This window comes from Pyrgilauda ruficollis, unplaced genomic scaffold (genome assembly GCF_017590135.1).
Source record: "Pyrgilauda ruficollis isolate IOZ18807 unplaced genomic scaffold, ASM1759013v1 scaffold44, whole genome shotgun sequence".
Classification (NCBI taxonomy): domain Eukaryota; kingdom Metazoa; phylum Chordata; class Aves; order Passeriformes; family Passeridae; genus Pyrgilauda; species Pyrgilauda ruficollis.
Genome location: NW_024525934.1, coordinates 4918753 through 4936316, shown reverse-complemented (window position 1 = coordinate 4936316; position 17564 = coordinate 4918753). Strand labels below are relative to the sequence as shown.

Below are 17564 nucleotides of genomic sequence, written 5' to 3'. Positions count from 1 at the left end.
CATACCACTCCTCCATATCCCAGATGTCCATTCATTCAACATATCGCAAACACTGTCATGGGACCAAACACAGGTATCTAAGACTTCTCCTTTTTAGACTGCAATCAATTCAGAACAGGAGCCGTCTCTCACTTTTGTTGATGAGTATCATGGCTACACACTTTACACATTTTTTCGAAAAATTAGACTTCAACCTCAAATGGGTTTTCTAGGTGTTGCCAAAAAATAATAAATTATTGTACCAAAACACTAAACAAGCCCTACAGAGAAGTGAGAATCTCTGTGCCATAGTTAGCAGAAGAAATAAAAGGGAGCTCTTCTACTTTTATAAAAACTCACCAGGGCCTGATACACACTTTTAAAGTAAAATTCAGTAATGGTAACAAGTGATTTATAAAATAGTGCTGTAAATTGACTGGACAGACTGAGAATGTTATAATCTTTTCTAAAAGTAGTACCAAAAGGGATGATTTTCACCCAGTAGAAACTGCACATGAAGTATTAGACTCTCTGCAATGGTAAGGGCCAAATCCCACCCAGCTCTCCTCAGCCCCTCCCCCATTTAGGGGAGGATAATGTCTCATACAAAACTTTAACATATGGTCTTGGATTTCAAATAATGAAACAATGAGAAATGCAGTAGAAATATCAAATGAGAACACACACACAAAAAAAACCCCCCAAGGACTAAAACATAACATAAGACCATGAGTAAGACTGCTAGAATTCTGTGCTTTCCCTCCTTTACACCCAGGAGCTGGAAATAAATTTTACATTCAGAGAAGAAAGGCATGTGAGAAGTCTGAGCTTCACATCACCCCACACAAATTAATCAAACGTGAGTGCTGCAACCAGTAGATACCTCTGAACATCACCTTTGCAAACAAATACTGTCTTTGGACACAGCCAAACTTCAAATGGAATTTGTAACATGTAACTCCAAATCTAAAAACGTGTCTTTTACATTCAGAATATCAACAATTACTGCACATCAGACAATAGAGGGACTTACTGTACTGTATGTTTTTCCTTGAGATTTTTTGAGGGGTTGCATAATCTCTCTTCAATAAAAAATAATACTTTGGGCATAAAACTTTCAAGACAGGCTTAGAGAAGGGAAGAAGAAAAGCAAAAAATTGAACCTATTTTACTTCTCCCAGCACCTAGAAAGAACTCAAGAAATTTTCAGAATTTCATTTAAATTTGAAGTTAAGGAAGCAACTGATTGCAGGTGGTTTTAACAGCTCTATCAACTCAATTAGAATGCAAATAAATAGACAATATGTTTTGGCTCAATTTTAAAATCTGAAGCCTGGAAACTTCTATCAAGTGAAATCTAGCTCTTTCTGAGTAAATGTGCTAAAATTAGTGTTTTGTTTGGGACCACTTCTATTTATATTCTGGACAGAAAATGAACGATAAAATGCAGTACAAATAAGGATAATTTATTATATTTTAAACATAATTCATTAGAATATTTACAAAGCTCAAGTCAGAAAAATCAGTCTTTTTAAATAATTCTTTTATTTAAGACTTATTTGAGATTTTCTTTCTTATTGCTCTCTTGCTCCGTGATTTCCTTTTTCTGCCTTCAAACACAGGTTTGGCAGTCACCATGACTACATTTCCCAGGTCTTCATCCTCACCACTTGAACTACTGCACCCTTTTTTCTCTTTATGGTCTGCTGTCTCTGTTGCAGATGTGTTTTTCCTCCTTTTGCTCTTGCCTAAATCTCTGCCTTTGGATTCCTCCACTGAGGACTCACTAGAAGTTTCTGAAAGATGCAAATTTCCAATAAAACCACCTCCATATAAAAATTCTTTTCTGGAATCTGAATGTTTTCTTCTCTTTCCACTCTGTACTTTTGTTGCTGCAGCTTGATTTGCTGTACCACCTGTGGTACCTTGCCCTTTCCTTTTCCCAGGCTGTTTAAGCTCCATCTCTGTGGCAGCAGCAGCCGCCTCCTGAGTTTCATCATCTGCTTCCTTTTCCTTTCTCTTCAGACAAGTCACAGCTCTGCGCAGTCTCTGGCTTTTAATAGCTTGTTTTTCATGCTGTTCTAGTCTGAAGAATGAATCGATTCGAAGCTGAGTCTACCAAAAATAAAACAGAAACACAGTTGAATGTTTTTGTGGGAATTCAGTTGTTAGCTATATTATAAAGCATCTGAAGCTAAAGCAGGACAAAGGAGTAATGAAATTGATACATATGCACACAGATGTGAACAATAAGACGCATCATTATAGTAATACCCATACTTTATAATAAATTAGGCAACAAGAACCTTTTTAGAAATTAATAATTAGCAAACTCCAGTGAGATTTCATAAATATTGCGCTGTTGGTGATTAGACATATGTTGCTATTGTCAACCCTAGTACAGAGAATCTCTGTAGTGCTCTTAAGTATGTGCTCACAAACACATCCTTAGCTTCCAGCTGTGAAAGCAGAATGTTTACTAAGTAAATGCTGTAAGTGCACTTCACATTTCTGCCTCTGAGTGCAAGAACACGCAGGCGTTTGACTCAGGTTCATCGCACCACATGCTGCTACACCATAAAGACTGAACAGTAGAACTAACAGTCCTCACACAGTGTGGATTTGTGCTATTCAACCACAGCTAGGCTTTTTTGTATAGGCTAAGCCAGTCCTCTACTTTTTCCCTAACATTGCCTATGAGAGACAGACTCTTCCAAAGGATATTCCAGTCAACCTGAAAGTATATGTATATAACTACGGGGCTTTCACTCCACTCAGTGACAGAGAGAACCTAGAACACTGATTTAGACAATGTGTCTATCTTGCGTATGGCAAAAGGAAAAAAGAATCTAACATTGGGGATCAATTTTACAAACTACTTTGACAGCTACCACAGTGGGCATCACCATTCACTTTCAAGTGTTAATAAAGCTGACAGAATATTTACTTGGAAATTAGAGTACCATTACTAATGGGCACTTGCTCAGCAGTTCAGTCTGCACTCTTCTCAAAGGATGTGTACAGCACCAAATGGGCAGTATCACTCCACCAAAATCTCAGGGGCACTCTTATATACACTTTATGAAGTGTTTATGGAACACTGTCTTCTAGAAGTACTGAAGTTGCTCGAGGTGCCTGTAGCTTGACTGCGTCCAGAAAGAACAGCAGCCTGGATTTGAGATAGGTGCTTGATAGGTAAGGAAACTTGAAACCATTGTCTGAAATTATGCAGAGTCCCTCACAGCACACTCAAATCATACAGAAATGAAGTCTAAAGAAGCAAGCTTAGTGACTTTAAAAAAAAATAAATACATAAAAAGATTAAAAACTAAAGCCCAGCTTCTCAGAAAGATATTTTACTTCAACGCCTTGCTGTTCTTTTGAAAATGCTTTTCTCACAATTTTCCAGTAACTCTTAAACTATAGGTAGATTTTCACCTGCTGCAAGTTCAGTTGTTTCATCACAGGCAAAAGGATTCCATCTATCTTTGTCCTAGTCCAGCCAAAGTGATCCTTGCAGAATGTGCAGAAAGTTAAGGAACTTGACAAAATAGCTACTACTGGTATTTTGCACACACATAAAATGAAAATTCCTGACGGAAACAATGTCGAGGAAAGTTGCTCCACTTCAAAGCTTTTTCTACTACAAAATCAGACAAAAGACTGTCAGTTAAAACAACATATCACAATCACACTGCTCCATCTCCATTAGTTGCAGAACTTTAATATCAACAGTTCCAAAAGCATGTCTCAGTGAAGACAAAACTCGTTTTGCTAAATGGTATTGCCATAGCACAAAATACCTATAAATATATCTTACTTTTACACTTGTACCTACTGGAAGTTTCATTTACTGTTTAAAACACTATTAGCTCTGCATTTATTGCCATCTACTTTTCAACAGTTTGCTGCAGCTCAGACTGCAACTGAAGCAAAAAGTAGTCATTATTGGAAGAAATGCAGGGAATAACTAGGGTTAAGTGCAGACTGAAACACCATCTCTGTCTAGACTTCAAGACTTATTTGTGAAAAAGGGCAAACATTCAGAGGGAGTGTGCAAACAATCCCACTTAAAGAGCAGAAACAGGCACAGGACAGTTACAGAAATATAACATCACAACAAACTAGTCAGTTCAGCTACAAGATTCTCTTTGCATGCAAAGTGAGGCAGTCCACTCTCTCAGGAGGGCAAGCAGCCCTGACTGCCACACATGCATGGCTGCATCCCCTTCTATTCCAGAGCTGGTATCATTTTAGGGGAGCACATGCAGATAGGACTTGGGGCCCCTCACAACAAAGAGATGTTAAGAACTTGACACTCCATTACTGACTCCTTACGAACTTTGGAGTACTTCCACCTAACAAGCAAAAGGATATTCTCTGATCTGCTCTACATCAGGCTTTCCCCAGATGAATGAACCCCTTGACTCATCCACCACAGGCTTCAGGTATGCTTCTGCCACTGCTGGATTTGGGAAACCTGAATAAAGCTGCAGGTCCCGCAGTTTCTTCTTGACTTTGGTGTCATGTGGATTAGGCATCACTTTCTTATTCTTCTGAGCTTCATTCCACCACTCACTGAAAAACAGAGAAAATTATTAATCTGCCTCATAAAATAAATTTGAAATATCAAGAGCCACCACACTAATTTCAATAGCCTAGTCTCCCTACTTCAATTACTACAAGAGATGATGTACAAAATGTCCAAATGAAAGATGGCCAAAGGGACTTAAAAAAAATCTTAAAAGCAGAAAAGACAAAACGTACACAAAACATACACATTAAATGCAGCTATTGTAAGCCAAAGTAGCAAATATCACCTGGATTCCCCATAAGCTGCTAACCAGAAGGCCCCAGCTTTAACCTCACTTGCAGAGGATGTTCCACCCACAATGATCACTTTTAGAGGGTTTCTCGTATGCAAGGAAAAGAAAGGAAAAAAAAAAAAAAGACTTCTAATCATCCTTGCTATTGCCAATACAGCTGCCTTAGCCCTCTTCAAATCCAATTCACCCTACCTGCCTGTCTTCTTCGAGGTCATTCATTCCTCAGTCAAGTCCCTTCTCTCTATGAGCAAGATACAGCAACCTCCCACCAAACCAGGGAGAATGAACCTCTGCTCCACTATGGATCCACCTCTCCAATAAACTCTGAGGCAAATGCACCATTCTACAGCTGTTCTGCTGTCTTTGTCTCACTGTGATTGCTGCATCAACTTGTCACCTTATCTACCTGTCATTCCAAACAGTGATATAATGGAGTCATGTTTTACAGCCTACTTAGTCCCATTAATGATGCTCCCATTAATCAATGATGGTCATATGTTTTGCTGCATACTTAAGCATCGGAAAAGCATATTTACTAATAATCACAATATGTAGATCCAAAAAAGCAAATCATAATGAAGCATACGCGAATTTTATGAGAGGTTCCAAGCCATGCCCAGGAAATTCATTTAAAATCTCCATTGCTGTTACAAAGCCAACATTTGGGATGCCCTCAGTGTAGTCACTTCCAAGCAAGTATGCCAAATTAATTAGCTTACTTCTATCCAACCCTGAAAAAGAAAGTGTATGGATTCAGTATCTATTATCTTAGAAAATAAAAAATATTATCAGAAAGGCAAAAACTGAAAGGAACACAAAGGCATTAACTCCATAAAATTATATTTAATTTAAAATTATATTTAATTCAACAGCAGAATTTGCTAAGTTATATTCAGTAATTTGAATATATTTCAATTCAGCTAAGTTGTATTATATGTATCAATACACTCCTGTGCTAGCTCAAGCACTAATAATTGTGCTAATTTAGCAAATATATCTTGCCAAAATGAAAATGCTACAATGGACATCAGGAGGCTTTTTTTCATGGAAATGATTGTTAAACATTAGAATGGACTGTGCAGTAAGGCGGTGGAGTCACCATCCCTGGAAGTGTTCAAGAAACAACTGGATGTGCCATGGTCTAGTTGACAAGGTGGTGATCAGACAAACATTGGACTTGATGATCTCAGAGATCATTTTTTTTTTCTCAGAGATATTTTTCCAACCTAAATAATCCTTTGATTCTGTAATTTCAAAATTCGGGGCTGTTACAAGATATTTTTTTACATTTATTACATCCAGTTACTGTTCTGTTTTCATTTAATGCTGACCTGAACTGAGTAATGCCAGAATCAAATAAAAACATTCTGTTTCAATTCATAGTCCATAATACCAATGCCTCTGCTTCCTAGAAGTGTTCCTCAACTGGTAGCCTTTTGCTCTGTGCTGGTACAGTTACTAAATACACCAGAAGAGCTCGTGAAACAGCCAGGAAGAAGGAAGAACTCATTTCCATTTGATAGGCTATAAGGTCTGAGGCAACCAGACTGACTTTTAGTGACCACCTTCAAGAGTCTGGATGTGAAAAAACATTTTTTTTAATTCCATGCAGAAAAGGAGGGACATGAATCTAAACACACAAAGCAAGACCATCATCAATCATGTTAGTCACGATATCCATCAATTGTCCAGACAGAAGAATTTCTGCAAAGCATGGGAAAGGAGAAGCACAAGACTGCAAAGGAATGTGACAAAGACTGATGATGAATACCTTTACCCAATAAATAAATAAATAAATATTTGGCTTCGGACATTAAAACCAGTTAAAAATCACAGACAAGCTTTTACAGCAATCCTTTCCAATTAAGCTACAGTAGCATACTTAAGTAGGGCAAAATTATTTCATTCAATTTGCTGGAAGAAACCAAAGCTACGTTTTTCACCACATAAAAATATTATTAAATTTTACATGCTACTATTTCAAAATCTATAGCCTCTCAAATTGAAAATGTCAAAACTGATTTTAAAAGAGTTCTGTTCAAGACGTAATAACAAGTTTAAATTGGCTCATATTTTATGTGACACTGAAGCTTAGTAGTTCAACAAAATTGGCAACAATTTGATTAGACTAGCTCAAGAGCAATCAGATAGAAGAGAAAAATCTTTCCATGTCAACTATATGATAAATATTTTACACATATTCCAGATCCACTTTTAATATATTACATCTCAGTATGTCCAAAACTAACTTCTATTTCCAGAAGACTAAAAAACTGATGACATCAGAATATAATTTTTCCACCACATCAGAAAATTCATGCTAAAATTTACCCAGAAATTGGTATAATAGTTCATATCTCCAGGCTTGGTGATCTTTACACTCAGTATATCAAATGCACGTGGTGTTCAAATTTAGGGGGGGGGGCGGCGGCCATCTGACAGTAAAACAGCAACCTAACTGAATGGTTTTAGAGACTCTCCAAAGAACAGATATTGAATAAGAGACAGAAAATTCTGTAGAAAATACAAAGAGACAGATGACAGAGCTTATTAAAGACTGTGTTTAACAAATCAACACCTGAGGCTTACCTAGCTCGTTCTGAAAGTCAACATACTGATAATATTCTACGTATTTGTCCTGACTGAAGAAATTTTTATAAACATGTCGTGCACCAAACAACCAAACATCACTGTCATCAGTGATTGTCCCAGAGGTCTGATCAGTAAGGTCCAATATGGCACACTGTGCCTCGGCCTCCATCGGAGCTTCGATATATGGAATGCCAAACAGACGGAGGAGCTCCTGGAGGATGGAAGGAAAACAGTTAATAATTCATCTGAAGAGTTAACTTCTAATACACTTGTGCTGGACTCAGAACTGCTAGATTCACACTTGGGAGCTATTTAATATTTGACAACAAACCTCAAACTTACGGTAAAAAGCACCAAGCTCAGTTAAGTCAAGGGGGAATCCCCACTCAACTCCTCTCAGGCAGACAGTGCCATATAAGTCAAGCACTACTTGGGCACACTTTTACCACACAGTTTGAGAACCTGCCATCTGAATTACACAAGCATACTTAAGTGTTTTTTTGCACAGCAAGGAGAAAACTCCATGCATTACAATTATGTGGGCTCTGTGAAACAAAAATGCAGGTTAAATATAAAAAAGTAAAATCTAAAAATTCATATTAAAAAAAAATTTGGTCATCACCTCATCTAACAAAGTAGTAAGAAAGCATACGAGAAACACTCATATGAAGCAGGAAACAGTGGGAAGACTAATCAGTCCTTGGATAGTGTTTTGATATGCCTCTATTTTGATGCATTTTTGCTTTTATGGGATACATTACACAACCTCAGTTAAATATCCCACACGCACTAGGTTTAGAGGCTTGTGCTAGGTACACAGGTCTGCATTATGGTCTTCACTCAGATGGCTTTTGAAGCTTGACACAATCAGTCTCAAAACTTTGAATTTTTACTGTAATTAAGAATAAAAGCACAAGATCAAAAGACTTACAACTACAATAGTGTGCATATGACTACATGGCACATAATACTACAAAAGCAATCTACTTGCCTTAAAAAATCACCAGAAGAAACAAGTATGTGCAAATATTTAACCCAGATGAAATATAATTTTAAAACTACTTAAACTGTTCCATTAAGAAAAAAAAACACAGTCATTTACATATTTCTCAGAATTAATTTGTTAGCATAAGTTTATTAGAGACACTATCACTAGACTACTATATTATGGGTTTGCTAACCCAAACCTTGAAATACTGACACAGAAGTAACAGGCTTATTCAGGTGTTACTGGTGAGATTCTTTCAAATTGCTTACTCAGGGCATAAACTATACAGCCTTCTTGTAATTTTTTAACCTTTTAATCCCTAAGGGAAATGACAGTTTACCTAACACACAGACTGCATCAATTCTTTGCTGCTGAACATAGCTGCCTAATATTTTCTGTTCATTTTGCACCTTTCACAAGAACAGGCCAAAATCAAACTGGCCCAGACTTTAAAAGTTGGTGCTTAAAAGATATACTGATTTATCCATAACTATACTATTATATTATTACATTTACTTAAAATAGTTGGAATTCAAGATTACCTCAACACTTTCAATATTTTAAAACAAGCAAACTGAAGAAAGCAAGCACCTAAGAGGGCAAAAAGGTGACCTATAACCTAGAAAAATTACTAACAGTTTTTGACTAAATGATTGGGGTGAAGGAAGGAAACAAATCAAATGACTCAATAAATACTACCTGGCTTTCCAAGAACATCTGTCCTGTTACAGAAGCAGCAACACGTTCCTGCTGCTGTTTTTGAGACTGAAGTGTATTCTGCTCAGCAGAAAGGTCCTTTTCTAATTCTTCTAGTTCTTCCTGAAAATATAAACCAAAGTTTTTACTATTTCAACAGTTCAGGTATACTTAGGAAAGCAAAGCATAAACTCTCCAACTACAATTATTCTAGTAGTACATGTTCCATTAATTCACACTAGGAAGTTGTTAACAGCTACTCTAATGCAGCAAGTTGTAAGACCAGAGACGGTCTAGTCATGAATTTACCTTGAAGTTTTCCTCTGATTTTAGGGAGATTATAATTAACCATCTTTAAAGAAACACCAGTTCCCATACAATTAGATGGCTATGTGAGAAAGCAATGAAACAATAAGAAGCTGTTCAATAGTTTTCCTTAACAACTATTTGGAAACAAAGCACTCCACTACAAGCTCAAAACAAGAAACAATGAGTTACCAAACTGATGTCTTGCCACTCATCCACTGCACCTTTACCATCAGCTTCTGCTTCAACATTCTGAATGTTTCCCAGCTGCACCTCATCAGACTCCTTCAGCAAGTCCAGTGTGCAAACATCAGGTCTGTCTGTCTCCACTTCTGCAAGTGTCGGCTCATCACCCACTTTTTCATCATATTTAGTAGGAGACTCAGCCTCATTACTGACCTCAGCATCCACTTCAATAAAGCTTCCTATCAAAGGAAAACAGAGACTTGTACACGCTTTTAACACAGTCAGTAACTTTTTTTTTTCTATATGCAGCAGATAAATATAAGGATTGTGAAATTACATAAATCAAGTGGCTGACTGGTTAACACACCAGTTCCGTTCGATGTACACAACATGCTTTCCTGACTCTCTATATTCTATATTCAGGTTTCAATGATAAAATGTGACACCAAGGGGAAAAACGCAGCTCAGATTTTCTTCCTGCCTCCTATATATGGGGACGCATTTCTAAGCATTTGTTACTAAGAGAAAAGGTTACCTTCATGGACTACAGATACAATATTGTCCTATTTTCTTATCCTTTTACACAATCAAAAACCACGTACCATCAGAATCACTGTCTTCGGACTGTGATATCCCTTCTCTTTCTGCCTCAGGATTTCTTGGTTCTGGAAAAAATCCAGTATCCTCAGACACATTCTCCTTGGTTTGTGAAATTACTTCCTGTGTATTTTCAGAAATTTTCAAGTTTTCCTTATTTTTAGAAAGGTTTGTTGTTTCAGTGTGAATCAAAGCATTTATACTAGTTTGCATAGGGGAACAGCTTGGCTTCTGCAAACACAAATTCATATTCTTATCTCCCAGAGATTTTAAATCCATTTTGGAACTACTTTTTTCTTCATCAAAGTCTTCTTTATCCTTTCTAGTATTGTTAACATAAGAATAATTTTCAGCTCTGGATATACTGGTATCATTTGGTGAAATATGATTTTTGGAACCATTTTTTTCCTTGTCTACATCTTCTGTGTATTTTATAGTATTGTCAATATAAGTTTCAGCTATGGATATACCAGTGTCCTTGGGTGCAATATGATTTCCCAAACCATTTTCTTCTTTGTCTATATCTTTACCTTTTCTAGTATTTTCAATAGCAGAATAATTTTCATCTCTGAATACACCAGTGTCTTTGGGTGTAATATCACTTTTTTCCAACTCCTCACTCTTCTGTTTAAATTTAGCATTTTGCATAGTCACTTGGATTGATGACTGAATTGTAACTGTAGGAATGTTTTTTTCCTCCTTAACTACAGGAATCTGCTCTTCCTCATCTGAGCTACTAAGCAGAAAATCCTTCCCTTCTGGTCTTTCTGACAGCACTCCACCAGTTGTAGCAGTAACAACTTCCTCCCCTTTATCGTCTTCACTCAGGGCTTGCTGAATTGCCCACAGTGTTCTTGGAGACACGCTGCCTTCCTCTGACATAACTTGGTCCACGTTCAATTGTCCTGTGTCCAGTTCTTCTTCTGAGCTGCTTTCCACCATGGCTGCTTGGATAGCAAGCAAAGTCCGAGGAGATGGGGGTGCTGCCACTACATTGTCATCTTCCTGCTTTGCATTAGCAGGAGGTTCATTGATTTTATTTAATTTAGTCAATTCATGCATTTTTGATGAGGGTCCTGCAGTAGTTTCCAAGTCTCTACTCACAGCCTCTTTTGCTTGAATACCTGAAAGAAAGTTTTGTATGGAAAAATATTGCTTTATAAAAACATTCCATTTTACATAACGAACATCATCATATAAAGATTATTAAACCACTTTTTTACAGGTTTACAGATCACAGTTAGTGACATATAACAGTAATGCACATTTCATACAAAGTACTGGCTAGGCGCACCAATAAACAATATTCAGGTTTGTCTTAAAACTGCCAGTTTTAAGTGTGCACACTCCAAACAACAGGATTTACAAAATTAAGACCCAACATACCCTTTATCAGAATATAGTGAGAAGTCTCTTCAGAGACCACCCTCCTTGATTCCACTTCTTTCACAAAACCACCTTCATTTTCATATTGTGTTTGGATTTCACCCGAGTGCTGTTGATTCATTTCTTTTTGTACATTTTCTATGCACCGATTGAGGTTGCTTTTTTTAAGCAAACCCCTGAGCTGGTACTGGGAAAAGTCATTGGAGTCCTCAAAAAAACAAAATAAAAAAACAAAACAAAACAAATCAATTGAAATAAAACACCCCTTTTAAGCAAATTCATTTCCCACATTCTGGAAAAGCGTGGGAACTCTTTCAAGAGTTCCTTTAAGCAGCTAACATTTGTCTTTCACTGGCTGCTGCACTCCAAAGCAACAGCAATACTATTCTGGCAACATATAATGATTCTGAAAGGTACCAGTAGTTCTCAGTACTGGAGAACATCTCAATTTTGGTTATCAGAGCTCACCCCCATCTTAAAAAGAAAAGCAATTAAAAGAGAATCCACATGTGGATCATTTTAAAATGATGGTTCTTAGCTTACACTTGGACACAAGCCATCATTTGATCTGATGTATACTGTACTTTCAAAACCTCACTGTAGAAGTGGCGCGATAGGATTCCCCAATCGTGTCTGAACAGCTTCAACACATCTGCCTAAGTTACAAAAGCCTTTTCCCAGCTGCCAGCTCCTCTAACAACCTCAGGGTTTGGAATCCAAGCTGCATTAATGCTGCCTGGTTCATCCACACCAGTAGCATGTTATGCAATCTTCGGCATAATGCTGGTGAGGCACAAAACACAGCACAATTTTTAACATTTTTGCCAAACTGAATTAGCTCTGCTAATTTTAGTGGAAATCAAGAGACAAGGCTGTTAAGAGTGATTATCTCATTGGATTTTTTTTCTCCTCACAGTAACATGTCTTATTAAATAGTCGAGGGTGTAAAGGTTTCCATATGTAGTATTCTTTCTTTATTTGCATTAATGGCAACAGCTCCATTCCAATGCCTTGAAAGCTATTTTAAGTATTACCTCTGGCATTGCCTCAAATAACGTCCTTCTTCGCTTTGTAAGTTCTTTAATATCAGTCAAGATCTCATGTTTTATTTCTGGAGGCAGCTTGTGGAAATCTTCTGATTCAATATCTATAGAATAAGGATTTTCACATAACTGTTCCTATGAAAATACAGAACAAGAATACGTATTTTATATTACAGCACAACAAAAATAATAAAATATTTAGAGCATCATTCCAAACAAGACAAAAAAATCAACCCCTCAAGAACTTTGTTGCTACTTCCCACATAGTGAAGAAAACAAGAAAAAAAAAGTAACTACTATGTAATAAAATAATGCTAAGTACCTCATTATTGATGTACACTCTACAGAGAAACTTGGTTTTATTCTTTTTACAAAAAGATACTTAGTATAAAACACAGAACGAGGTCATATAGCCTCAGCTACTCAGATTTTGTCCTTCTAAAGAGATTCTCCTTCTGAATGAGAACTGCCTCAAAGATAAACAATCTTTCCAACAGTGTTTCTTTTTTTATTTTCCTATTGATGAAAGCAGAATTTTATCATTTATTATGTCTTCTTCTTAGGTTATGTATTTCTCTTCTCCTCTTCCAATCAAATCAGCACATCAGAAGCAAATACAGAATTTATCTCTGAAAACACAAGGACTTAAGTGCTTCAACTTCAGTTCACATTTGGAGAAGCACAGGAATTTTGTTAAATATGCTGTTATTTATGTATATACACATGCATAAATGCATTAATTTCTCCTGCATTGTTACAAAAACCAATGTCTTCTCCATATGTTCACAGGAAGTAATAAAAAGAAAAAAAAAAGGCTACCACAAGAATTTTATGTTCTGCGGTATTCTAGTGGAGAAATCACATTTCTTTATCCTCATTAATAGGAAATCTTAAAAGTACTGAAAATTAACTTGTTTTCTTATAAGCAATGCTATAATAAGATCTACATCTCCAAATAATTGGATTTTATAAGCTTTTTGCTTGTCTTTTAAGCACAGCACATGAATGAGCGGATTGTTCACAGTAACAAGGTGACTAAGTTGCACTTACTTGCAACATCTGTTTTTGGCTCATTCTCATTTGCCACTCTTTTTCTTCCTCCTCCTCTGAGCTAAAAGTCACAAAGAGAAAAAAATGTGTAGATATTTACCCAGGAAAACAATTTCTATTTTAAGCAAAAACACATTAGTCATGCCTTTGCTGGTCAAGCACAAATATTTGCAGCATCAAACACATACACACAATATATATACACGCATATAAATACGTGCACAGGTCATAAAGACCTGAACAGAAAGTAAAAAGGCAACTTATGTCAGTGAAAACTAGATGGAGACAACTGCTGCTGTTTAGATCATGATACAATTCTTACTTGGTCAGCATTTGAAGTACATAAAAATACAGATGTGCAAAGAATAACCTACAGGGCAGCTTCACATTCTCATTTAGTGTTATTTAAGAAGATGCCACAGGTGTGACAAGTACAGACAAAGCCTGTCTCTGCTGAACATGTCAACACAAAACAGAATCAAGCTGCCACACCCAAGCTTGAACAATCAGTCCCATTTAGTTGTATGGACATGGCCATAGAGACTGTGGTAGAACTTTCATCCTTATACATGAATCCAGTGTAGAAATTTAATCTGTGGGTTGAAAGCTTCTTCTGTTACTTTCCCATAAATAACTAGGAAGCTTCTGTATACAAAAAGAAACTGAAATAAAATATAAATTAAATAAATATACTTTATATATATATATGTTACAGTGTCTCATAGGTCAAAGGCCTTAAATCAGCATAGAAAATGTGGTTTATAATTTTACCCAAGTTTATTAAAAACCATTTAATCTCTTTTTCTTAATTCTACCTACCTATTCTTCTCTTCATCCTCTAAAGTAGGCAATACATACATATCATCAATTCCTTCTCTTCGAACTTGTGTAATACTGGGCAAAGCTTCATTGCTTAGGGAGAAAAAAGAAAAAATAAAACAGCAATAAACAGCTTCAGAAAGACTTACTGTCACTTATAAACAAGGGAAAAATAATTTTTATTCTTGCCTTTTGCCTGCAATAGCAGTTTTGATAGCGTGTCTCTTCAAAAGTGTTTTCAAGAGTTTCTCTGCAGTTTTCCTGGAATCATTGATAGCAATTTCCTTTCTTTGTCTTCGCTTAGCCTATGAAAATAAGATTAACACCAACAAGATTTTGCTGGATGCTGAAAATGCACATCCAGTGAATCCCTGTTAAAACTCTGTGTACTGAGCCTATGAGCTACTCCTAATTCATTCTACACCAAGGGGGACAGAGCCTTCAGAGCTTCTAGATCTATGTCCATTTCCTCCGTGGGCCTCAGAAGCAGCTTTCAGCTTCCGGGTACAAATGCCTGCAGAGCTGCATTCAGGTCCATTCTGGAGCACAAGCCAGGCTTGTGCCATCTTCCACTTCTCTGCAACCTGGCTCCCATGCAAATCACACCTGCCTAGATTAAAGAGCTGCTGCGTGCTCCAAGAGCTAACCCAGGCTGGGACTGCAAAGGATACCTACAGAGCAGTGGACTGCAATCCTCCATCCCCGAAATATAAGCAGAACAACAGGAAGGAAATTGAAAATGGCTGCTTATCATCAGCCACTTTTACATTGCAGTAACCCACAAAGGTACTTACCAAGGTTTGTCTCTTCAGAAGAGGCGCCTCTCCATCAAAAACAAAGACGGGTCGGATCCGGAAAAACAGTAACTTGCAGAGTCGATGAAACAGAGTGAGCAGGTGAGCATTCCGTACAGAAATGCCACGATGATCTCGGGCTCCCTTTATTGCTTGGTTCAACCAAATACTGATATCTTAAAGAACCGTTGAGAGGAAAAAAATGTACTCTTTTACACATATACCACATTGGGAGTTCCTATAAAGTACACAGATTTGACTGAGTGGCTTTTGCCCATGGCTCCAAGCTTGTCTTATTAAAACCAAGAATATCCAAATAGCACGAACTTGGAAGAAAAAAAAATCGTTGCCCATACTGCTCTGCACAAAAAGCAGAGTGGAAGCAACAGCACAGCAAATACTTCCCCAGTTATTTTTACAGGTAAATGATGGATAACTTCCTTCCACATCTTTCCAGCACTTAACTAAGTATACAGGACAGGAAAGCTGATGCATAAGCATAAAACTTCTTCATCTTATAGTCCTACTGAGACCAGCACATTTATTAAGTACAAAGTTCTATAGTCCAACACTTGCATAAGGAACCTATTAAAAAAAAAGGCTATTTTTTTAAAGACAAAAATAAAAGAGCTTAGTAGTTCACATATTATAAAGCAAAACTTCCACTTACCAAAATGTAGGCCATTTAAATGTAAGAATAACAATAACCACAATAATAATCTCTTATAAATAAGGGAAATAGTTAAAACAATCTCCCTTGCAATTTAGGTTCCCAGCTTTACTTTCAAAGGATACCAACAGCAAGAATTTTCCCTTCCAGCGTTTCTGGGTTTATGGGTCTCCCAGTGCTTTCAAGCAGCTTCCAAAGTCCTTGAACTCCCATGGTCCTTCCTTAACTGCTTTGAGAGAAAATCTACGAGGCACAAAAGAAGGAATAACCCAAAGATGACGCGGCCCGCCACTGCTTTATTAAATCAAACGGAAATAACGAAGCAGCCGCTCGGGCCGGGGTAGCCAGGGACAGCGGCAGGGACAGCGGCAGGGACAGGCGGGGGTCGCGATCCCTGACCTGCGGCGGGGAGTGGATCCCGGCGCAGGGACGCGGAAGGAAGGGACGCGGAAGGAAGGGACGCGGCCCCACCGCCGGCGGCCGCCCCGCGCGCGGAGCACGGCCCCGCCCGGCGCAGCCCCGCGGGCCGCCGGGAGTCGCCGCGCGCGGGGCGGAGCCGGCGCAGGCCCGGCCCGGGAGCGGCCGCCCACAGCCCGTTCTGCCGCTGCGGTTCCTGAGGCTGGTGGGCTACTGGGCTGCCCGGAGGAGAGCCTAGTACCTAACAGCAGAGAATAACAGAATCAGTTATGTTGGAAAAAATCTCTGAGATCATCGAGACCATGATCTAAGTGCCACGTCTAGTCTAAACACTCAGGGACCGTAACTACACCAGCTCCTCGGGCAGTCCCTTCCAATATCTGATCACCCTTTCTGGGAAGAAATTCTCTTACGTCCAGCCTAAACGTCACCTGGTGCAGCTTGAGGCCATTTCCTTTGATCCTGTCACTTGTTACCCGGGAGAAGAGGCCGACCCCCACCTGGTTACACCTTCCTTTCAGGTGGTTGCAGAGTGATAAGGTCACTCCTGAGCCTCCTCCAGGCTAAACAACCCCAGATCCCTCAGCTGCTCCTCACAGGACTTGTGCTCCAGAGCTTTTACCAGCTCTATTGCCTTTTTCTGGTTGGAGAATGGAAAAAGGCTCCTGTCCCAGAACAAAATCTCACAATGAAGACCAAAAGTAGCCCTATTTTTCCCACTCCCAAACATGATTTCCCCTGCAGCCTTGTGTTCTCTCTATTCTGCCTCAACCACAGCCCCAATGCACCCCACTGCAGGCACCCCACCATCTGGGAATCCCTAGGGAAAGCTCCCTTCAGCACAACCCCAAGGACATGCACTTGGCCACTGCTAATACTAGAAGAATCCATATACTACCTACCTAGACGAATCCATATACTACATACTTTGTGGATAAAGTGTGAGTCTCCAGCCCAAGGGCAAAATAAATGTAAAACCAGAATTTCATCCCAACCTACTTAAGCAGAACAGTCAACTACCAGCAGAGGAGAGATCCTGTTTCTCAGTGCAATTGTCACTACCAAGGAAAAGTTAAGAGACACACATGGAACTCTAGCTATATAAGTCCTAAATCCCCTAAAGAACACAGCTCAAGTACTCTAAACAAAGCTGAGCCCTCAGCCCAAACTCAGCTTGCAAAACCAGGGGCTGAAAATAGCTCATCTGGAAAACAA

The 17564-nt window shown here is 38.4% G+C and overlaps 1 protein-coding gene across 1 annotated transcript; it reads right to left on the bottom strand.

Moving 5' to 3' along the window:
* Positions 1-1424: 1424 nt before the first annotated feature.
* Positions 1425-16397, bottom strand: LOC121359356 (DNA repair protein complementing XP-G cells-like). Its single transcript, XM_041478262.1, has 16 exons — positions 16332-16397; positions 16058-16175; positions 15263-15438; positions 14658-14773; positions 14469-14561; positions 13650-13710; positions 12591-12734; positions 11557-11764; positions 10176-11294; positions 9580-9812; positions 9085-9204; positions 7395-7608; positions 5392-5536; positions 4357-4557; positions 3418-3502; positions 1425-2094 (listed from the first exon to the last, which is right to left on the bottom strand). Exons 2-16 carry the CDS (start codon positions 16143-16145, stop codon positions 1528-1530), a joined length of 3570 nt encoding a protein of 1189 aa, XP_041334196.1. The 5' UTR covers positions 16146-16175; positions 16332-16397; the 3' UTR covers positions 1425-1527.
* Between the last annotated feature and the right edge of the window lie 1167 nt (positions 16398-17564).